Source organism: Lolium rigidum, chromosome 5, assembly GCF_022539505.1.
Source record: "Lolium rigidum isolate FL_2022 chromosome 5, APGP_CSIRO_Lrig_0.1, whole genome shotgun sequence".
Taxonomy (NCBI): domain Eukaryota; kingdom Viridiplantae; phylum Streptophyta; class Magnoliopsida; order Poales; family Poaceae; genus Lolium; species Lolium rigidum.
Window position 1 is genome coordinate 207471130 of NC_061512.1, and position 24385 is coordinate 207495514.

At 47.1% G+C, this 24385-nt stretch overlaps 1 protein-coding gene and 3 long non-coding RNA genes across 4 annotated transcripts; 1 reads left to right on the top strand and 3 right to left on the bottom strand.

The window, feature by feature from the left end:
* Nucleotides 1-3130: 3130 nt before the first annotated feature.
* Nucleotides 3131-4395, top strand: LOC124651708 (heat stress transcription factor B-4c-like). Its single transcript, XM_047190750.1, has 2 exons — nucleotides 3131-3385; nucleotides 3487-4395. Exons 1-2 carry the CDS (start codon nucleotides 3131-3133, stop codon nucleotides 4393-4395), a joined length of 1164 nt encoding a protein of 387 aa, XP_047046706.1.
* Nucleotides 4396-20263: 15868 nt separating this feature from the next.
* On the bottom strand, nucleotides 20264-21180 carry LOC124651134. The gene is made up of 3 exons (XR_006987287.1): nucleotides 21010-21180; nucleotides 20753-20836; nucleotides 20264-20660 (listed from the first exon to the last, which is right to left on the bottom strand). It is a non-coding gene; the product is annotated as an uncharacterized LOC124651134 (long non-coding RNA).
* A 256-nt stretch (nucleotides 21181-21436) lies between these two features.
* Nucleotides 21437-22295, bottom strand: LOC124658439. Its single transcript, XR_006989196.1, has 3 exons — nucleotides 22208-22295; nucleotides 21681-21703; nucleotides 21437-21478 (listed from the first exon to the last, which is right to left on the bottom strand). It is a non-coding gene; the product is annotated as an uncharacterized LOC124658439 (long non-coding RNA).
* A 42-nt stretch (nucleotides 22296-22337) lies between these two features.
* On the bottom strand, nucleotides 22338-23749 carry LOC124651547. Its single transcript, XR_006987440.1, has 3 exons — nucleotides 23674-23749; nucleotides 22754-23066; nucleotides 22338-22383 (listed from the first exon to the last, which is right to left on the bottom strand). It is a non-coding gene; the product is annotated as an uncharacterized LOC124651547 (long non-coding RNA).
* Nucleotides 23750-24385: the final 636 nt, after the last annotated feature.

Consider the following 24385-nt stretch of genomic DNA (forward strand, 5'->3'; position numbering starts at 1 on the left):
AATGCAAAGCACCAAAACCCTAATGAGCAGCCTGTCGAGCGGTAAAACTAGTCTCTTCTAGGGAAGTTCCTAGTCACTTATATCGAAAGGCTGTGGCTATGGTTTGGACAAACACACTGTATGCTATGTGGACTCGGAGCAACAAAAACTGACTCTAGATGAAAGCGAAGACACTAACCCTAACAATACTAGATGGAAGAAAAAGATACGAAAAAACAACTACGAAAAGCAACTAAAACTCGAAATTAGTGCAATCTAAGGCTATGGAAAACCCTAACCCTAATATGTTTGGCTTTTTCTGGATAGGAAAACACTCACAACTCAACTATGGGGTGGATTGTGGATAGCTTACCGAGGAAACACTGAAATCTGATACCAAGATGATAAGGGGTGGCCCGATCTTCTCAGTAAGCAACGGTGGTGATGATGATCACGGGATGAACACAGCGGAGATAACTTGTATGACGTTACGAGATCTCTCGATTGGGCTCTGTCGCCAATGCAACAGCTCTCAACCCTGCAAGATATTCGCAACTCCACACACTTGCGCACGTAGCCGCCGACCACGAAGCGGTAAGTTGCAACCGTCTAATTCCCAATGGAACAGCATATCACACAAGACATTCAGAAATTACACCAAATAAAGGCAATATGGTGTAGGGATTCAATAGAGTTGCAAAACAATCAACTATGAACTAGGGTTTATCTTAAACGTGGTCTAAAGCTATTGTGGGGGCGTCCTGGGCACTTATATAGGGGTTCAGGACGACCTTAGGTTGAAAAATAACAAGAATAACCGACCCAGATCGGGAACTGGTCGAGACAGACTCGGACACGGCCGGTCTGGGGGCCGGTCGACCGGGCCTGGGACCGGGTCAGGCAGGTTGAAACCGAACCTGGCGCCGGGTGGAAATCGGCTAAGCTTCCGGGCTTACTGGATGTGGCCCGGCTGGCACAAGCGTGGCGCCCGGTTTGGACCGGGCCAGGCCGGTTGAAACCGAACCTGGCGCCGGGTGGAAACCGGCTAAGTTTCCGGGCTTACTGGATGTGGCCCGGCTGGCACAAGCGTGGCGCCCGGTTTGGACCGGGCTGATCCAGCGTGGAAGCCGGTCGGACCGGCGCTAGGACCGGGTGGCCCGGCGGCACAGCCGGTCTGACCGGGCCTGTCGCCGGCCTGAACTGCATCTCCTCCTCTCGCGCATGACTCCCACCTCCTCCCTCACGCATCCATGGGATGTCTTCATGTCCAACTCCATGTCCAGCTTCTTGTCCAGCTGCTCCTTTCCTCCTCGTGCGATGCTTGCTCCTCCTCATACCTGATCATACATAAGTAATAGGACTTGGGCAGTATAAAGTTCTGATCGATCAAAGTATCACTTAGGAACAAATTCACCTGTTGTTTAAGTAGCTTCGCACGAGCTCTTGTCATTGGTCCAATCCTGACTTCATTCGACTTGAGCTTCACAACAACATCGTCTTCATCTTGCAATGATGGAGGTAATAGTGTGGTAGGGATGTCCTCATCAATAACTCGACCCAAGAAAGAGAACCTGTCATAGGGGAGGAGTTGGCGAACACCCCGGGCCACCGCGTCCACCCATTGCCGCGCTTCGGAACTAATATCGTTGAACAAGGATGCCACCGACGGACATGCGTTGTCAAAGACCGCAACATTCCGGTGTTTCCAAATCCACCACGCCGTGAGCATGATTATTGACGTGGTGCCATTGCGCAACTGGCGAGGGGCGGTCCGCACCACCAGCGACCACCACTCCGCGAAGCCGCCCTCAATTGTGGGAGAATATGAGGCGGATCAAATCCACAAGAGGACCTCATACCAGATCGTCCTGGAGAACGAGCATGATTTCTTGGTTCACCAACATACTTACATTTTTTGGTAAATAAAATGACAGGTTATTCCAATTTGGTACTTGACCCAGGCATGGTAGAATTCTTCCTAAATATTTGTGATAGTCGAAGCTTCTAAAAACATTTGGCTTCTCACAAACCAGAAAACCGTCCGCATACATGAGGAAATGAATCAGGGAGCAGCTTGGTCCGTGACCGTGAGAGGTACCGATCAATTGGTTGGCTAAATCAAGTTTGCCTAATCCTGACGAGGCTCTCAATTCGAAACTCTATATATCATCGTTGTTATGATTTCCACAATTCATATCGTACTCACCAATCTATCTTGAACGACACATTTTGTGCTAGGGGAGATGATACTTCGTTCAAGTCAAAAAAAAAAATGATACTTCATTTCTTGGAGAAATGCGCGCGTCAAGAGAAAAACCTAGAGTTCATTCTATCGTTTACGATGAGAGACGGCACGTGATGTGCACCCACCGTTTAGGCCACATGGAGATGGAACAGTGATCTGATCCGACTGAAGCAGGGACGGATGCGTCGTCGTACCCTGCAACTGCGAGCAGAGGCCGGTCACGTGCGACAGGGGGAAGCCCAATTCTTATTTCCTGCACGACTGTGTAGCATTGACCGGCCAATAGGAATGGCGGCCCTTGTTTTTCTCTGCAGCGAGAGGAAATAAAACAGAGGAGAAATCAGATATCGAGATGCTTCCAAGTCGGCAGCAGCGCTTGTCCTGAAAATGGACAAACCTCCTTGCAGAAAAAGAAAATGAAAGGCGCTGAGGAAAAGGAGGGGTAGAAAATGGGGATGAAAGAAAGTGTTAAAAGAGGCCGCAAAAGATCCTTGAGAAAGTCGAGAAAAGAAAGGGCGGGGAGTATGGCGGAAGTGTCACGGGTTGAGCTTGAAAGTTTGGATCTCAAAACTTCCAATCCGTCTCTCCAAAACACCCAGACGCAGACAGACAGCGGCAGCGACGACACATATTCCCTCTCCACCGCCCACCCGCGCACCGCACGCTCCCCGAGGCGCATCCACCACCTTCCTTCCTCCTCCACCTCCACTGCTCTGCTCCCCTCCGTATTCACCACACCGCCCCGGCCAGTTAAAACCAGAGCCACCACCACCTCAAGGGAAGCTCCACACCCCACTCGAGTTAAAACCCCCAGCTTGCTGCTGCTGCCGCTAGTTTAGAAACCTCCGCCCACCCGCCGACTCTTGCTTCTAGTAACTGTTTCGGTTCGTCCTCTGCTAGTGTGCGATGGAGAGGTGCGGCAGCTGGTCGGAGTCGGACGCGGCGGCGCAGGCGGCCGCGCAGAAGGCGGTGCCGGCGCCGTTCCTCACCAAGACGTACCAGCTGGTGGACGACCCCGCCACCGACCACATCGTGTCCTGGGGCGACGACCGCGTGTCCACCTTCGTCGTGTGGCGCCCGCCGGAGTTCGCGCGCGACATCCTCCCCAACTACTTCAAGCACAACAACTTCTCCTCCTTCGTCCGCCAGCTCAACACCTACGTAAGAACGCGCCGCTGCTTTCGTTTCTGTTTACGTTCGTGTGTTTGATGGATGCATGGGCGGGCGCTGACGTTGACGGGCAATGTATGGTCGCAATGCAGGGGTTCCGGAAGGTGGTGCCGGAGCGGTGGGAGTTCGCCAACGAGTTCTTCCGCAAGGGGGAGAAGCAGCTGCTCTGCGAGATCCACCGCCGCAAGACGTCCGGGTCCGCGACGTCGTCGTCGCCGCCGCCCTTCTTCGGGTCCCCGCACTTCCCGATGTTCCACCCCGGCGTCTCCGTGGCGCACCACCACCACCAGCAGTTCGTGGGCGACGACGGGGCAATGGCTGGCATGGGCGGCGTGCCGTTCATGCAGCCGCATTGGCGGGAGCAGAGGGCGCCGCCGCCGCTGCTTGCTCTGGGCGGCCCTGCCGCTCCCTCGCCGTCGCAGGAGGGGCGCGCGGTCGGCGCGGCGGCGCTGATGGACGAGAACGAGCGGCTGCGTCGCAGCAACTCGGCGCTGCTGCAGGAGCTGGGCCACATGCGGAAGCTGTACAACGACATCATCTACTTCGTGCAGAACCACGTGCGACCCGTGGCGCCCAGCCCCGCCGCGGCCACCTTCATGCAGGGCCTCGGCGTGCAGCCCTACCGCAAGCCGGCGCCGGTCGTCGCGGGCAGCAACAACAACAACAACAACAACGCGTCCGGCGGGAGCACGACGTCCAGCAGCTCGCTGACCATCGCGGACGAGCTGTCACCTCCGCCCAACCACCTCGCCGCGGTGGAGAAGAGCAGCGGCGGGGAGGCCGGCAGCAGCAGCGCGGCCCGGTCGTCGGCGCCCACCAAGCTCTTCGGCGTGCACCTCACCACCGGTTCCGGCGCGGGCAGCAAGAGACCGCCTTCGCCCTCGGAGGATCTCCCGTCCACGTCCCCCGCCACCAAGGCCCGGCTGGCGGCGCAGGAGAGCGACGGGCTCAGCCTGTCGGTGGCGCCGCCGTGCGCCGCCTCGTCTCCAGCTAGGAGCTAGCTAGTCGTCATCATCTCACTCACCTAGCTAGTGCTAGTAGGGTAGTAGTAGCATGCATGGGAACATCCGCGCGCGCGCGACGACCATTTTGCTGCTAGTGTTCTGATTAATCCGACGTGTTGTGTTTGCTAGAGAGTACTAGTACTACTAGACGAGGCAGTTAGTTTGTTTCATTTCAGCAGTTAGCAAGTGCTTAGGTAGGGCTGTAATCGCTGAACTGCACGACCGTGCTCACTACCCTGAACTAATCCAAGGCAATCAATCAATCAGGTGTTTTTTGTACATTTGTTGTGGCAACGCTCCTCCAATGCAGCCAGCATCTAGGTGATGGCTCGAGAGATGTTTTGTTTGCACGGCAAGTAAGTAGTCCCGGGAGGAAAGCGCTGCGCAGGAAGTGAGTTGCCCGATTCAAAATGGTTTGCCTGTTGCGTGCGGCTCAACGGGTCAAAGATGGGAAAGGCAGTTGCAGGCTCCAGCACAGCAGGTCACAAGGCGATACGTAGAGTCTTGCTTCCCAGAGCCTGCGCTGGGCTGCGTACGTAGGTTGTTCTGGCTAAGCTACTTGTAGCCTTAGGCTGTACAGTGGTACCTAGGCGAGGCAGGTGAAGATAGCGATAGCTAGTAGCTATGTGTACATTGCATCCGCGGAGATAGCGGCAGCGTGATGATTTGAGAGGCGAGAGGTGGCGCCTGGAGGAAGATCTGGCCAAGTCTAATCCGGAGCAGCCAGAAGCAAGAGATCTCCTCCATCTTCTCCTCGTTCCTTGCATCAACATGGTGGTTGGAGATAGATGCATCATGTGTGGGTGTTGCATCGGGTTCTGTTTCTTCTTCTGCCGTTTGCTGCCGCGGCAGCAGCAGCGACCAGGCCGAGCCAAGGTTGGCGGGGTTCCCACCATATTCCCAGAGAGAGGAACCCCAAAGGACTCTGACTGCACTCCCTTCCCTCGGAACGTGATACTTCTGCCAGATTCCCCCGGTCCGGTCCATGCCACGCGACGCCCGGCCCCGCATGCGTATACTCCTTCTTTTACTGCTACGTACACGTACGAGCTCAGCTCACACGCATGCCTGCTGCATGGAAAAGCCCTTTTGGATGTACCCCGGCTGGTCCTGTTCATGGCGACGCTTTCATCTTTCTTTCTTTCGCCGAGATGGAGTCACGCTTTCTGAGCGAATAATACAGTAAAATACTAGTAGTGCAAACTTGCTTTGGGTCGTAAGAGTTGAAGTAGGACAGTCAATAACCAATCGTCAACTTTGACTCGTGTTGTATTGTACAGGATTAATCATCTGAAACAAAAACTCCCTCAAGGAAGATGTTATTAATCACTGCATACCTATACAAATACGTAGTACTGTATTAGGGAAGTTGTAATAAATGACTAAATGACTGCAACTAAATACAGCCCCGTCGGGTTGAAAGTTCTAGAAATAATTTTGTACCATCACCCAAGTCTTCGCCATACTGCTTTGTGGCATGCAGCGCAGGTTCAGACAATAGGCCTCTGAAACCCCGCCTCTTAAGAGTTAAGACCATGTACGGGAGAGAAGTGCCATAAGATTTTTAGGGAGCGCTGCAGCGTAACTGTTGGCTTCTTCGTCACGGATGGTCGATGGCTACTTATCCAACGACAACTTCTTCCCAAACATTAACAACCTTTTCGGCGACATGGCTCTCAATGGCGACAACACCAACGCCAATGATGATTCCTCTTTTGGACTGTACTTACCTCATGTTTATGAGATCATGCTTCAAAGTGTTTTTATTAGAAATCTGAGTAGACTTGTTATTTCAAATATTGCTCATAGAAATCTGTTTAGACTTGCTCTTCATCTTCTCTATGATAGTTTGCATGACTAGTTTAATCGCTACTATTCCTTTTTTTTGACGTAAGAACACATATATTATAATAAGCAGCAGGCCGCCTCATTAAAAATCTTCCAGTCCCCTTAGGTACCCTGGAAAGGAAAAGAGTGCGTAATAAACCTATTGCCCTGAGATTACACAGTGTTCATACAATCCGCAGTGATCAAATCCCGAACGCAGTCAGGGACTGAATCACTCATACAACCCGAGAAACCAGATTTTACTAATTGTGCCATTACATGAGCAACACCATTATGACTCCGATCCACTTTAGATAAGGAGATGTCACTGAAGATCTTCAAGAGTTCCCGGGCCTCTAAAATCGTTGCCCAGTCCGGAGCATGCACCACAGCATCATCCGTTATCACATGCACCGCCCAAGCACAATCAGACTCCAAGAATGCGGGCCAACGACGAATAGCAATCAAAAGTCGAAGACCTTCTAGACATGCAATAACTTCCGCCTCTTCTGCACTTGCACAACCCTTAATTGGCTTCCAATGAGCAAGGATAGGATGTCCCAGGTGATCGCGAATAATGATACCAATGCCCGCGATTTTTGACATAGAATCCCAACCTGCATCAACATTAACCTTGATAGAGCCAAAAGGTGGGGGTGACCAGGATACCGCCTTGATCAACGCCTCATCCCCACCCCCTGTAAAAGAGCGGTGGTAATTCACTAAGTACGGTACTGAGGCTGAAACCGATGCCTTACCATCCCTATGCACGATATTATTACGATGATGCCAGACCTGCCACAGTAGAAATATGATCTTGGGTCGCTGGTCCTTAGGAGCATTACCCAGAAGCGAAAAAATCCACTCCTCATGATTCTCTCTGAAGGCCAACTCATCAGGGAGCGACCAGTGCACACACAACTCTTCTCGGAGAGCTCGAGCCAGTGTACATGCAATTAGCGCATGATGTGAATCTTCAACCTTACAGCCACATAACGAGCAGGTCGGATCCACCGTAGAGATACGGCGATTTAAGTTCTTTTTAGTTCCCGGGGAGTCTGAAGCGACCTTCCAAGCAAAAACCCTGAGCTTCGGCGGTACAGAGGCTTTCCTAACAAGATCCCAAATTTTCCGTTCACCACAAGGACCGGCACTTGATTGTCCGCCAGAGAGAGATTGGAGCCTAGCCTGCAAACCAATACGATAAGCAGAACGAACACTGAATAAGCCATTGTGCTCTCCACTCCAGGCTATGAAGTCATCTGGCGCACGAGTGGACAATTTTATGCCGACAATCACATCTGCATCATGTGGCAAACAGAAATCGCGGACATCATGCTCATCCCACGACCTGCTTCCTTGGTTAATGAGTTCCGAGACCCATTTACGGCGCGAAGAACCTCTCCTCCCATCCAGTTTTACAGCTCCCGGTCTTGGAAGCCAATTATCTCTAAAAAATTTAACACTAGAGCCTGTGCCAATACGCCATATGATGCCTTCCTTCAATAGATCAAGCCCATGCACAATAGCCTGCCAAGTTTGAGATTGGTTTTGGATGAAAGCCGTGTCCAACAGGTGACTAGAGGGGTAGTATTTAGCTTTAAGCAGTCTCGCACAGAGGCTATCGGGAAAATGAATTAGGCGCCAAGCCTGACGAGCCAGCAGTGACTGGTTGAACACATGGAGATCGCGAAAGCCAATGCCACCATACCCTTTTGGCCTAGTAACTTTATCCTAGGCCAGCCAATGCATTTTCCTTTTATTAATCTCATCACCCCACCAGAAGTCGCGAATAATGCGCTCCAAATCTTCAATTAATCTAGTAGGAAATTTGAACACTCCCATGGCATACGTAGACACAGACTGTAGGACCGATTTGATCAAGGTGTCCTTTGCCCCTGATGACATATATTTTCCGGACCAGTCACTAGCATGTTTAGAAAATTTCCCTTTAGTCGACTTAAATTTCCCTTCAGTCATACGGCCATCAGGAACCGACAGTCCAAGGTACTTCTCTTCAAAGCAGGTGGTATCATACTTCAGAATCCCCTTAATCTGCTCTTCCACCACATCCGTACAATTAACGCCATACATGATAGAACATTTACCCAGACTAACCAATTGCCCTGTACCTTGTTCATATGTGTCTAGGATGGATTTGATGACATTTGCCTGGTCCACCGAGGCCTCAAAGAATAAGAGACAATCGTCTGCAAAGAGCATGTGAGATATACCCGGGGCTCAGCGGCATATATGCAGCTCATGTAGGGACCTAGCCTCAACTTCCTTCCGAATAAGACAAGACAAACCGTCAGCGACAAACAAGAACAAATAAGGTGGAAGAGGATCACCTTGGCGGATGCCGCGAGATGGGGTAAAGGGGTCCAACATATTTCCGTTAAAGCGAACTGAATATCGAACGGTGGTAACACACGCCATCACCCACCGAATCCATTGACTGTGAAAGGCCAACTTCGCTAAAACCCCTTCCAAAAACCGCCAATCTACACGATCATATGCCTTAGCCATATCCAACTTATAAGAACAAAATTTCTTCCGAGCAGTTTAATCGCTACTATTCCAGTCATGTTTCATCTACTATTTTTATGGATTAAATCCTTAGAAACATTGCTAATATTACCAAAAATCCAAAAGTGTTATTATAGACATTGTTTCCCGGTTAGCTTCCCTGCATCTCTTAGCCCCCTCCATATGAAGGTGTGAATTACTTGAGGTGAAGTGCAAGAGCTATTCTCTCGCTTACTAACATGAGGTTAGCTTTGGCTTACTGATACGTCCCAAACGTATCTATAATTTCTTATGTTCCATGCTACTTTTATGATGATACTCACATGTTTTATACACATTATATGTCATTATTATGCATTTTCCGGCACTAACCTATTGACGAGATGCCGAAGAGCCGTTCTTGTTTTCTGCTGTTTTTGGTTTCGAAATCCTAGTAAGGAAATATTCTCGGAATTGGACGAAATCAACGCCCGTGGTCCTATTTTTGCACGAAGCTTCCAAAAGTCCGAGGGAGAGACGAAGTGGGGCCACGAGGCGCCGCCACAACAGGGCGGCGCGGCCAGCAAGGGGCCCGCGCGGCCCTGTTGTGTGGGGCCCCGTGGCGCCTCTTGACCTGCCCTTCCGCCTACTTAAAGCCTCCATCGCGAAACCCCCGCATCGAGAGCCACGATACGGAAAACCTTCCGCAGACGCCGCCGCCGCCAATCCCATCTCGGGGGATTCAGGAGATCGCCTCGGCACCCTACCGGAGAGGGGAATAATCTCCCGGAGGTCTCTTCATCGCCATGATCGCCTCCGGATCGATGTGTGAGTAGTTCACCCCTGGACTATGGGTCCATAGCAGTAGCTAGATGGTTGTCTTCTCGTCATTGTGCTATCATGTTAGATCTTGTGAGCTGCCTATCATGATCAAGATCATCTATCTGTAATTACATGTTGTGTTTGTTGGGATCCGATGAATATTGAATACTATGTCAAGTTGATTATCAATCTATCATATATGTTATTTATGTTCTTGCATGCTCTCCGTTGCTAGTAGAGGCTCTGGCCAAGTTGATACTTGTGACTCCAAGAGGGAGTATTTATGCTCGATAGTGGGTTCATGCCTCCATTAAATCCGGGACGATGTGACGAAAGTTCTAAGGTTGTGGATGTGCTGTTGCCACTAGGGATAAAACATCGATGCTTTGTCTAAGGATATTTGTGTTGATTACATTACGCACCATACTTAATGCAATTGTCTCGTTGTTTACAACTTAATACCGGAGGGGGTTCGGATGATAACCTCGAAGGTGGACTTTTTAGGCATAGATGCATGCCGGATAGAGGTCTATGTACTTTGTCGTAATGCACTCGATTAAATCTCATAGTACTCATCATGATATATGTATGTGCATTGTTATGCCTTCTTTATTTGTCAATTGCCCAATCGTAATTTGTTCACCCAACATCTGCTATCTTATGGGAGAGACACCACTAGTGATCTGTGGACCCCGGTCCTATTCTTTATATCTGAAATACAATCTACTGCAATTGTTCTTTACTGTTCTTCGCAAACAATCATCATCATCCACACTATACATCTAATCCTTTGTTTAGAGCAAGCCGGTGAGATTGACAACCTCACTATTACGTTGGGGCAAAGTTCTGTGATTGTGTTGTGCAGGTTCCACGTTGGCGCCGGAATCCCTGGTGTTGCGCCGCACTACACTCCTCCGCCATCAACCTTCAACGTGCTTCTTGGCTCCTCCTGGTTCGATAAACCTTGGTTTCTTTCTGAGGGAAAACTTGCTGATGTGCGCATCACACCTTCCTCTTGGAGTTCCCAACGGACGTGTCAACTACACGCATCACTTACTACAATTTTTTTACGTAGGGAGTTCGCTAACATGCTCTAGAAACCTCTTTAAAAATATTTAAGGATACTAAAATCAGCATGAACTTATTCAAATATACATTAATAACACACATTGAAACCTGTAAGAAATGCCTTTGTGTCTCTATATCATTTCTTAGATTTAGGGTAGACTCCGCTGATCCAATAATTCTTAGCAACAGGTTAAAGTAGATTAATAACATACACTATCATCAATTTTACCGCAAAGTGAGTCAATTTAATGTAATTTTAGTTGCAATCATATATATCCATGAAAATTGTTCCACAAATATTGTATCAGAATATTTTAACGATGTCATTATCCAGTTAATCATGGTACATATAAAAAAAAATGACTAAATTTTATGTTAACAAAAAAGTGCTACAAATAAGTAAAAATAATTAGTATAAACTAGACAATACCTCATGCATTAAAGCGCCAAATGTACAAAATGCCTCCAGGCTTCAAATATTTTGATGCACTTTCTCGAGTCCCGTAATACACAATAATATAAAGACACCCATTATATGGCATCGCTATTAGTCGGAATGCTTGAATCAGGGTGGTAGGAATGAGTTTGCATCAACTATTGCAACTTTCTGAAGATAGAAAGAATGCTGAATAAAGAGAGTGTTAGCAAATAAACCGCTCGCGTGTGTGCGTGTGTGTTCTGGCTCTCGGGTCGGAGGCCAGTGTGTGGCCGCGTCCGAGCTGTTGCCGAGAGTAGCGGGAGGAGCATCGTGGGCGATTTGTTGGAGCTGGGCGAGTCGTGTGCATTGTGGCGGGCATGGCGCGCGGGCGAGCGGATCATGGGAGCGCGTTCGTGGCGCATGGACGAGTGGAGTGCGTGCGTGTGTACTCTGTGTATAAATACCCTCCTGTGTACTGCTTGTAACATGACCTGAAGAGGAATAAGAGTAGGGTGTTTGTGCGCCCATGGCGGCATTCGTGCGCCGGCTGGGAAAACTCTGGGTCTCCACTCCGTCGTCTCCCTCCATTCGTTCGTGCGAGAGAGAGGAAGAGAAGATGCAGCCGAGGTGCTGCACCAACATGTGGTATCAGAGCCTCGCGGCTCGGGGCTGTGGCGCGGCGATGCCGCGGTGAGCACGGCGGCGGCGTGCGTGCGGCGGAGGCCGCGGAGGCGCTGCACGGCGGTGTGGAGGCTGCGGCAGCCGTGGCGGCCAGGGGGCGGCAACCGTGGAGGTGCAGCTGCGCTTAGAAGCGCGTGGTTGACGTCGGGCGAAGGCGTTTGTCGCCGAGGCGTATGCCGCCGTTGTGCTCGAGTTCGTGCTCGAGTTCGGCTACATCCTCCGACGTTTGTCGCTGGAGATTGCTCGGCGTGTGTCGCCGGCGGAGACGGCTCAACAAAGAGAACCGAACCGATGTAGGTTGCCGGGGCTGGAGAAGAAGCTGCTGCGTGTCTCGCAGGTGGAGTTCTGTGCGAGTCGCTAAGGAAGAAGATGGAGGCACGACGACAGCCACAACCACGTCGACGACGAGGCGGCCCTGCTGTAGGTCGCTGTTTAGGGGGTGAATGTTAGCAAATAAACCGCTCGCGTGTGTGCGTGTGTGTTCTGGCTCTCGGGTCGGAGGCCGGTGTGTGGCCGCGTCTGAGCTGTTTCCGAGAGTAGCGGGAGGAGCATCATGGGCGATTTGTTGGAGCTGGGCGAGTCGTGTGCATTGTGGCGTGCATGGCGCGCGGGCGAGCGGATCATGGGAGCGCGTTCGTGGTGCATGGACGAGTGGAGTGCGTGTGTGTGTACTCTGTGTATAAATACCCCCCGTGTACTGCTTGAACATGAGCTGAAGAGGAATAAGAGTAGGGTGTTTGTGCGCCCACGGCGGCGTTCGTGCGCTGGCCGGGAAAACTCTGGGTCTCCACTCCGTCGTCTCCCCCCATTCGTTCGTGCGAGAGAGGAAGAGAAGGTGCAGCCGAGGTGCTGCACCAACAGAGAGGACTTATCTCCCGATTTTGCTCGAGGTTGAACTACCGTTGTAGTGCAAATAACACATTTGAAAAATGTAATCCAATAGTCATGCTCAATCAATGACAATGATAAGCTCTGTAAAAAAAATAGATTCTACTATAAGATTGTTGTCATTTCACTAAAAAAAATATCTCATACGCCTGCTAAGCAAGTTCCCTCTCTTCCCGCATGTAGCTTTGAAAAGGGCGAGGTGTTGTTCAGGCTAGAATGCCTTAGGAAATTGTGTAGGATTTGAATCCTATGAAAAATTTCCTACACAAGTTGTATTATTAATAGGAACATATCCCATAGAATTTAATCCTATGAGAATCTTCTAATATAATTGTATAGCAAAAAACATCAGGTTATATCTCATTAAAAAATTATTTGCTACAATAAAAAACACTTTATCTTTCATTAGATTCAAGTAGGCATGGCATTTTAATCTTATGCATGAACTTATGCTTGTTCTATTCGTATTTCTTATTTCTTATTTCTATGTTTCTCTTAATCTACGAATCAAAGCAGCTCTAACTTTCGCTGCTACAATAGGTACCAGCTTCTATGAAACCTATGATATGTGATTCGTTAGAAGTCTGGGAAGATAGTCGCCTTAGTCATCCTAACAACATTTGTTTGAAGAACGCATATACCGTCACCAATATTTCTTATGTTCATTTGGAGCAAAGTTGAAATACAGTAGTACAGTATCTAGTCAAGCTTTGCGTGTAGCTTCGTTTGTGGTGCATGTACCAATTCCGTGTTCCATCTCCAGGGCCTGCCGGGAGACAGCAGTCCAAGACAAAATTATTTAATTCCTAGACAAATCTGCTCCGAGTCCATGTGGCCCCGATACGGTCCGGGGCCCCGCCCGTCAGCCTGCCGTGCAGAAGATGCCCCTGCCACCGGTGAGCTGGGTGGCGGGTCCGGTTCTGAGAAGCTCGAGAGGACGGAACAATCAACGGCCGCGATTCCAAGGCCGTTGCTGCTTCCTTCGACTCGAATCAGAGAAGAAAAATGTGAAAAAAGAGAGATCCTTCGTGGCAGCCACATCTGATGATAGGCCTACCACTGACTAGACCAGTGGCAACTACGAATAGTAAATCCATGGGCGCACGGCTCCCGAGGATTTCTCGACTGTTCTCTCGCTGCTCTCAACTGTGCAATGGTCTTCCGCTAGCTTCGTCCATCATCTTCCCCATGTTTTCGTATGATGATTCGTGATCATTTGATTAGATCTTTGATCCATCGGATGCTCCCCATTTCCTCCTCCTCTTCTTCTTCTTCTTTCCTGCGGCATCTTCCTTCCTTTCTCTCGCTTTAGCTTCTGGGCTGTGTACTGATCATCGAGTGCGTAGGTTGCCTGCAGCGATAGATCGATGGCGTTGCTAGCTTAGCTGAGCGGCGGCTGGCTAATCGATCTTTGACCGCCCAGTCTGTGCTGCGAACGAATCTGGCTGCTGCGTCGCTGAATACATTATGCACAGTGGCGGCGTACTGTAGCTCCCTTGGCTTCAGCCTACGGGATGGATCGGATCAGGCTTTTTCTGAACCAAGATGATCAGCCCATGTAAAGCTGCTGAGCGACCGGCGACAGCCGCGGAGCTGGCTAGAACTTTGGCGATTTACACATAAATAACCCTTTGGTAAGAATAGCACAAAATGATCCTCCAATCAAACTATTTCACGTTTTTCACCTTTTTGTGTGGCTTCTTTCGTAAGGGCGCCACCCCCTTCTATGTGACGCCTTTCGCAAGGGCGTCACACCCTTCTGTGTGGCTTCTTTCGCAAGGGCGCCACACATTTTGTCATACGTGGCGGCTCGAGCTTGTCTGCCGACAATGTGTGGCGCCGCTTCCACGGGTGCCACATAGATAGGTGTGGTGCCCTTACGAAAGACGCCACACAAAAGGGTTAAAGGCGTGAAATAGTTTGCCCGAAAGGTCATTTTATGCGTTTTTTTCAACAAAGGGTTATTTTTGTATAAATGGCAAGAACTTGTGCATAGCTGCTTCGTGTACGGCTATCGCCGTGTCGGGGTATGGACAGGACTATACTGCCTCGCCTCTTCTGACCAGGGCGTAGCCAAGGAGGTACGACAATGGCTCAAGGGTACGCTTTTGGCTAATCGGCGCCTTGGTTAGCATTCTAGACCGGCTTTTGGTCATTTGCCTTCAAATCGAAAGCTCAAAGTAGTAGGAGCAGACGTTTGAATGCATTTGATGGTCTTTGATGAATGCATCTGCACCCCTGTAGCTCCCCTGGCTTCAGGATGGATCGGTTCAGGCTTTTCTGAACCAAGATGATCAGCCCATGTAAAGCTGCTGATCGACCGAGAACAGCTGTGCAGATGCCTGAAACTTGTGTATAGCTGCTTGATCTACGGTTGTCGCCGTGTCGGGGACTCGGGGTATGGACAAGACTACTGCCTCGCCTTTTCTGACCATGGCGTAGCCATGGAGGTACGACAAAGGCTCGATCGAAGCTACGTTTGTGACTGATCGGCTTGGTTAGCATCCGAAGTTGAAGGTATACGTACGTTTGAATGCATTTCATGGTCGTTGATGATGCTCGTTAAATTAGAGTGTGTCTTGATTATGCATGGAATGTAGATGTATAAGCCTGTAAATACAAAATTTGACATAAATGTGGAGTACAAATACTTTTTCTTTCTTTCTGAAATTAGGAATACATGCATGTATGAACTTTTTTTACAAATAAAGGGGCCAGGCCCCCTTGTTTCATTAAAATGCAACCAACTTCAGTACATGTCCAAGTTTCAAGCCTAGCTTAGATGAAAAGCATGAAAGCGTCAAAAGGAAAAGAACCAGGAAAAAAGGTTCCATGAGAGGCTACGGCTTGACTAAGCGAACATTGTAAACTAGCTTCTCGCAGACGCCAAAGAACAGAAAGGTTGCCCGATAGACATTCCGGAGCCGCTTTGCTCGGTCCCAGTGCATTCAGGTCCAGGCGATCCACAACAATTCCCCACGCCGATCATCCAACAACACCGAGTTGTTGTCCAATAGGCTCGAGTGGAAGTCTATGCACATCGGTTTCCAACTTCTAATGGTCGATGCGAGTTGGTTCAACATTAGTTTAACATCTGGCAATCTTATACCCTAAAAGCACATCTCATTACGAACTGTCCAAATAATCCACATGGTAGCAGAGAAGAATATATATTCAGAATAGAGTTCATATTTTCACTAATCCAACACCTAGCAACTGATTCAAAATCAATGCCAAGGTTCTTATTGAAGGAAGATGAGATTTTTTTCTTTCAAAATGGGAACAGAGTTCCGGTCTCTGCATCGACATGATGCATATGACCATTTTCGAAATGTAGCAAGATGAGATAACATCCCAAAGGAAATGAGCAACTACACAGTCGAAGAACAAGTGGTGAATAGACTCTTGTTCATTGCAAAATAAACTCTAGGTTTACTCAAATTATCTCTAGTTAAGAGCTTATTGTTCGAAAGTAACCATAGGAAAATCTAGATTCTGGGAGGAACACAAAGTTTCCAGACAACTGGTGTATGAATTGGAATGATACCAATATTGGGGTGCATGATCTTTATATGACTAATCTCGCTCGAATGTGGTATTTCCTCCATGCGCATGTGAGACTAGAACCGGGCTCACTTGGCATCGATACTGCTTTTCGATGATTGTAGAATCTTGAGATGGTGATAGCCTTCTGCACCGAGTAGCGTCCGAGATGTTCGGCGGTATGAGCCGCCCCCTCCATCTCCATATTAGGTTTGATCATGCTTGGTAGGTGCTATGGAGTCATCAAGACATACTAGTTGTTTTCGTCCTTGAACGAATGTTCCTTTGTCGCTGCAACAAGTGGATCGAAGGGGGTTGACAGTGACACAAATTAAATGGGGTGATATGGATATGCTTCATGCTTCCAGCATATCGTTCAATGGTATATGACTAGTGTAATGCCGTCAGTAGTACACATTGGTGGCAGTGACAACAATTATTTGCGCATTCCACTTAAAACACAAGGTCTACGATCAGATTTGGTCGATACTCGCTTGCGTCGTGCCTTTGCTAACTATGGTGGCTCGAAGATCGGCTTTGGGCATGTGGTCGACCTATGGTTGGACTCAATACCATCTATTTGTGTGCATACGCGAACATTTCCTTATGAAGTTTTGCATAAGTACTTTCGTGTCTCTATCACTTGTCATAGGGTTTGTGCTTGATTAGTGGAGTTGGTATCGTTACCTAGTTTTGTAAAGCTTTTAATAATGAACCTTACAAGGCTGTGTGCGTCAACTGATACCGAGGTCATGATAACTTCTCTTTTCGAGAAAGAAAACATTTCATGAGATTTATATTCTTTAGGACGTGTAGTGATCTTCTACTCTGATCTCTCTCCCTCACCTCTTAGTCGACTTAGTTCACGTGCTTTCTCCTGTCCCCCTAATTCCCTAAAGACCCTAGACCGATGCAGAGGGTGTGCTAACGCAGCAGGAAATCCATTACCATCGCCGGCCATCTACAACACTCCACCTCCCATCGGCATGCCTGGATCGAGCAAGCAATGGAACTCTTCATCTACTCGTAAGCATTCCCCTAATCCCTCTATTAATGATCATTAGGTGCAATGTAAGGTTAGTAACACTTGTTTAAGTTTAAAAAATGATCTAATTATTGTAGCAGGGATATCTCCTCCTTTTCGACAAACAAAACGTTCCATGAGTTTTTTTTTCCCTTGAGAATGTGTAGTAATCTTCTCTTCCTATCTCTCTCCCTCACCTCTCCGAGTCATAGTTGACAGCGGGTCACGTTGCTTCAGACTTGTTTGTCTGTTTGCAGCTTCCCATACACTTCAGTTTCCACTCTCCAGCAACATCCAAAAATCTTCCATTTTATCTGCTTTACATTGTCTTCCCAATTATGCAGGACATGTGATAATCCCTCTTTTTTTGCACTTTTACTCGTGGACCATGCGTAACTCCAACAGGCCCGTAAAATTGCCCCATTTAAACATACTCCGTACATCAATGTACAGGTCCATAGCAATTTCATCCACGCAGAGGCGGGGCGCTTTGCTTTATCCGAAACGCAGGAGCAACTGGTCCTCTTTGACAAGGGACAATATCTTCGGCGAAATCCCATCCGGCAGTGACCAAAAACCACTTTACCCGATTGCACACTTGGAGTCATTCACGGGGTTAAAAGCAGCAAAGGAATAATTCATTAGTGTTTGACTGCTGCTGTCAAAGTGCCGGCCCCGCCCCTGTACGTGTGAGGTCCTTCCCCTCCTCGTGCATCGCTGCATGCTTTTTTGAGTCTTTTTGAGCCATCTTTCTTTCCTCTTTTCCCCGTGTGACGGTGTGACGGTGTGAGAGAATTTTTAAAACTTTAAAGGCGAAAGTTACCCGAGAAGGTTGCATTTAAATTGGAAAGTCAATCAAAGTTGAGCGGAAAGTAAAGCAACGCCTGCAAATTTAGTCCTTTGGTGAAGGAAATTGACGAGGGGCCTGCTGCCTCACTGATGATTTAGCCTTTTGGTTCTTCTTTTCCAGTACTACGCCACAAATACATACATGGTCAACCATCCAAAAGAGCGTGGATCCAATGCGCCCCTTTTCCTTTTTCACAGAAACAAACAGTAAAACGAATTGCATCATTTGCAAACAAGAAAATTGCACAGAGAAGTAACCCTTCAGGCTATTGTTGCCCAAATCAGTGACTTAATTTTTGTTGTTGCACAAATCAATGACTCCCAGGGTTATTATTACCAGAATATGAATTTTTCTTGTTGTTTCTTCGTAAACAATCTTCTTGCTTACCATTAGCACCTTCAGGAACTTTTTTTGGAACGAATCCACTTTTCTAAGAAGATGGAACATTTTTGGATAATGTATCCTGGTTTTTTTAGGAAAACTATATGGTTTTTTATCTATGATTATATGTTTACCCCATTTAACATCATACCAATGCTCACGATGTGTGCCTAACAGGTTACGCCGCTATATGCCGCCGTGGCCTTGGGTCTGTTATGATTTTATGCCAAAAAAAATTCAACAAGGATGCAGCAAGCCAAACCAATATGACACTCGTGCCCTTCTATCATAGGGAGTGCTGGTCCGAACACATACATGGCGGCCCGATACGTCCATGGTCCAATTGGGCAAGAAAGAAGGCATACCGGGGACTCATGTCCTAACTCAGCTCAACCACGTGGAGCGACCCCCCGTCGCCAACCAGCAACCGCCGCTATCATTTCAAAAATGGTCGCAGATAGGTTCGACTTACTTTGGCCCACGATTTATTTTCACGGTGCCAACGGGTAACTTGTTAGGCATGCACCCAAGGCCCCGTTGTCAGGTACATGGTTCAAGGGAGTAAACATATCATTGTAGCTCAATTCAAATAATTACCCCTAGAATGGCTGGTTTGTGCAACAAATGATTTAAGTCACTGGTTTGTGTAGCAATAGCCCCCCCCAAGAGTTACTTGATTGTGAAATTTCCTCTTTCCAAACAATCAATTTTCTTTCCCGCGGGCTAAAAACTGTTTCTTCTATTCGTCAGTGGAAGATAAAGAATGGTATCGTACGTATGCGGCCTGGAACAAGGACGTCTCTGTAGCCGTCGCCGGTGGTTGCCGCCATCGCGCAGGAGTGCGACTGCATAGTGCATAGGAGGCGGGCAAGCTGTTGACGGCCCTGTATGCAAACTGAGCGATGATGATGAGATCGACCAGGGAGGCAGCGGTAGACGTGAAATTGATAGTCCGCTGGTCGTGGCTACTGCGCTGGTCGTGGCTTTCACCTACAGAGTCCGCGACTCCAAGGCCCACTGGGTTCTTTCCCTGGTGGAATAGGACGGTTAGCTTGTATGGCAGGCTTGATATTTTGCGTACAACAGGCTTCTAGTTCTGGGCTTACTTTTTTATGGCCTAGGCTCTTTCTTGGACTATCCTCACTTGGCACCGCTCCGGGTTACTGGACTGGGCTCTGGTAGTCTGGTAAGATATCGATCATCACAGCGTAAGTTATCAAGCTCTAGTTCTAATAACTTTGGAAGAAGAAGTTTTTTTTTATATACTAGTATAAATGCCCGTGCTTTGCCACGGGTCTTCAAATTTCATTTCTCAATGCACATATATAATTCACAACTCACTATAAAATTCAAAACAAATCAGAGATATCACAATGTACTACATGATAATACTGATTGCAATCATACAGAGAGGTGGAAAGGGGACTAACATAGGGAAATATGTATGAAAATAAATCATACAATCAATTCCTTCCTCTTGGCCACTCTCCAACTTCATTTGGAGCGCCTCCAATAAAATATTCAATCTGTGTATCTCTGTTCGACAATTCTGCAAGATCATGAAAAGCAACATCATCACAACAATACTCACTCACATCTCTCCACTCTGAAGTCTCTCCACTCTCAATTTCTCACACAACCACAACATACCAAGCTTAAAAAGCCGCACCCACCCTAGACTTGATCAAGATGAGATCAAGAATTCAAGATAATAGTATCCCTCCATCCTCATAGTCCTCAGTAGGTAGGGACAACGTTCGAGATCTCATCCGACCGTCTATTTATCACTGATTGGGAGATTGGATTGGAATCCGAGGAGAACTGATTGGATGTCATGGAACGAATGGACTCGGTGTGGCATCCAGTTCATACCAAGCTTAAAAAGTCGCAATCTCAAAAAAGATTAAAATCTTGAGCACTACATGAACTTGATGTATTAATCGATCCCTACCCCGCCTGACCGACCAGTTACAAGTTACAGCTATCCTTACCATTGCAAAGATGGTTTTTCCGAGGTAATAGAAACAAATTATATTTTAATTAAAGTTGTCAAAACCTAACTTTTAATGTGGCAAGAAGCGTCCAGCTTTAGAAACTGCTATAATAGGAAAATATAGTTGCATTCAGCTGCAACAAATTGTTCCCACACGGAGTAATGCACTTGTTCTGTTTTCTCCAAAATTACTTGGAAAATAATATAAAATGAATTGCTTACCCGGCTTTAGTAGTAGGTCATTCACCACCACTGCAACCTAAATATTGCATGGAGATAAGCTCAGTATCAATTACCGTAAAACCATTCAACCTTTGTTAACTTAGCAACATCTCATATTTAATCAAGCACCTTATTGAAATGCTCGTATTGCCTGTTCCCAGGGCAAAATACATCATAGTTAAAATCCTTGAGCCAAGCTTGCTTCTCCTTCCTCTTCTTCACATGCAAAAATAAAGGGGAAGCTCATAAGGAGTTGTAGCGACCAGTGAGCACATGATAACTGAATTTTTTTTCACAAAACTCGTGTTATCAGTGGGTTCCCCGTCGTCATATTTGTGGTCATTTAACATAATTACTGGCACAAGTTGTTGATAAAATAATCTTACTACGAATGCTAAAGTTGGTTGCATTCATTTTTCAGTCAGGTGTTAATATTTCAGCAACTTAGCCCTCTTAACTATCCATTGTTTCTAATCTTTTTTTGCAAGCATCTGCACTACATTTCACAACAATATCTTCTCGAGATATGAGGGCAACCTACATTATTTCAGGACAAACATCAGATCTTCAGCTACATGGAAATTTTAAGATATTGCGTAGATACCGGGTTAGCTGGACTCCTTGATCAGGCTAGGCGAGTGTAGCAAGCATTTGCCGTGCAGTTGATGTAGCTGACTTCCGATGTGCTCTTGTCTGCATTCCCATACTTTTGGACCTGCTTTCCTTTCATGACCAAACACATTAGTAACCCGGTGAACTGGGTAAAGAAGTCACAATGAGCCAGAGTGTTTTTCGGAACTGTGCGTGTGTCGTGCCTAATTTCCATCTTTTTCGGGTGTATGCCAACCTGGATTTCTGTTGCCATATACACATATACAGATCAATAAGATAGGGTGGAACCTTATTTTGTATCATAGGATGCAACGGTATTAAGTGACAGGTACTATAGTTGAACAACTTCCTCTTTGGAAACAATTGTACACAATATGACATGCCAAAAAGTATGTTGAGTAAGTGACTTTATGACCAAGAGAAACCACTAAGATAGTAAAATTACCTTTGCCATCAACTCATCATGTTCTAGGTAATCAAGGTCAGGTAGCAGTAAAGGGGGTACCCACGCTGGAAAAATAACAATGTGATTAGAATGTAGGCAATAGGACAAACAAAGTAGATCCGACGGTAGAAATACTGTATTACTTCCTAAAAATAATCAGCAGAAAGAAATAGCTAACAAAGTAGGCTATATGTCCATAATTTCATCCTGAGTAAATCACATTTTCAGTTGAAGAACTGGTATAGAAAAGTGAAAGGTAAAAACTTCTAAAGCCAAAAAATTACCCTAATTCTAAATCTAGTGCCGATGTACGATTTCTCAAAATAGATAATGATGGAGCGCAAAAACATATCACTTATGTTCTGACTAATGAAAGTATATCATGATAATATGACAGATCATTGTGCCATGGCTAATTTAATTCATCTCGGAGCAACTTCTGAACATGATATGGGGCGTTGGAGGCCCATCTTAGCTACTTATGTTTTGTGTGTTTTAAGGGGAAATTTAAATGCTAAGTGCAACACCTTCACTTTTCTCTTTTCTCTTGAATCATGTACTGCAGTGGCATTTCCATTGTCATCATAAGAGCCAGTTGTCCTAGTTGTACGATACTTGTCGCCGCATCCGGCACTTGCTGAAGCAGCAACACCAACACCAGCTCCTGGGTTCCTAAATCATGATCCCACCTTGGCACCTTATCCTGAATTAGTGCAAACAAATGGTAAAATCATCAAACATAAATAAATGCAAAGTAATAACTGAATCTAACTCAAACCAGATGCAAAGCATCATTACATGATCTGCATCCTTGTTCTTCTCCTCTAGTTTGCCTTTTTTTCTTATTCGTGTTAAAGTTGTAGAAACAAGTCGAAATTCAATATTGTACCTACAGGGGCTCATGTTGGCTTATTGGTTTCAAGTAGGGCATAATATACAGAAAGCAGCATATCAGTACAACTGATAATCGATTCAAACTACCCCATATTTACTAATACAAGTAATCTGACTATAGCAATGACAATCACCGTCGACAATTTGCTCCTTCAAGTCTTTCTAATTACCTAGATTACCTAGATAGTTCACGGCACCAGCGGCACACGTCGATGGAGCATGGAGATGTCCACCAATAGCACTCAGCGAGGATTCCGCGGCGCCCGCGGTGAAGACCAGGCGGCAGCCATCAACCACACCCTGCGCGGAGGCGGCGGCGCCCACGGTGAAGGCCCAGCGGTTGCAGATCCCTGTGAACGGGAGCCAGGAGGGCATGTGGAGGTGGGTGGATATGCTAAAGTCGAGCTCCCATATCAACTTGCAATGCTCCTACTTAAGCTCCTTCTCATTCTTGTTCTGGTTCCTACCCGGTAACCCACCTCATCTCCCTAGCTGCGAATAATTGGCACAACAAATCATCACCCATCATGTAGGCAAAGAAAATTCATACAAAATGTATAGTTGCAGGAGCCATAGAAGACTTGCTTTCAGGCAATCAACATTATTCAAAGAAAAAACTGAAAGTGAAGAACCTCGTATCATGGTTAAACAATAATACGACCATATGTAGCCTCTCCTCAAATGTAGCATGGAGATGCTTATGTACAGATATACGGAAACAATCTACACATGATTCACATGATTGAGAATTCAGAGAAAAAACTGAAAGTGAAGAACCTCGTATCATGGGTGAACAAAATAATACGACAATCTGTAGGCTCACCTCAAATGTAGCATGGAGATGCTTATGTACAGATATACGGAAACAATCTACACATGATTCACATGATTGAGAATTCAGAGAAAAAATTGAAAGTGAAGAACCTTGTATCATGGGTGAACAAAATAATACGACAATCTGTAGGCTCTCCTCAAATGTAGCATGAAGGTGAGTATGTAGAACTATACAGAAACAATCTACACATGATTCGCATGATTAAGAAATAATTGAGGAAAATGCAGACATAAACAAAGATAAGATTATGAACAGGAAATTGACCTCTATGGCTCAGCATGGAAAGTCTCCCATATTGACTCCCAATTCAATAACATTTCCGCCGGCTATGCGTAGAGGGCTGTGCTAGAATATTCTGGGGGCACCGGGCAGAGGTTCCGCGAATCAAGCCTTGGGGTTGGGGGCGGCATTGAATCTTGTGTGGCCTCTCGCTGCGGCATGCAGGCCATTTCTCCTGCGGCAGATTGACCGTGCAGGTGGTACGCAGGGCCATGGACCTCTCCACGACCAATGAGCTCCGGCTATGGCCGCCGCTGCGACGGGAGCGAGGCCCGATGTGACCAGGCATGGATCGCCCGATATTGGGGATGATGATGCGCCTTGTAGCCCAGGGCTGATGATGGTGATGCACAGTGGCGGAGCCAGGATTGGAGCAAGCCCTGGGCCAAAAATTAAGCGCTAATAAAACTCTTGTAATAGTACATAAAATTTGGTAATATGAACATATGTTTTAAATTCAGGTATAAATATGTTCGTCTTTCCGTTCCTAAAACATGAATCGACTACAACCTACAAACACTGTTTAACCATACCACAATCAGCATCTATATTGCTAAAAGGCTAAAACCAGCCCCTGGCTAAAACAACCACGGAGTAGAAGAAATTACCAAGTTGAGGTGCAAACAGCAGGAGTCTGACGGTGCAAACGTGAGAAGAGGAAGCAGTGCCGCAGCAATCGGGCTCAGGGGCTACATCG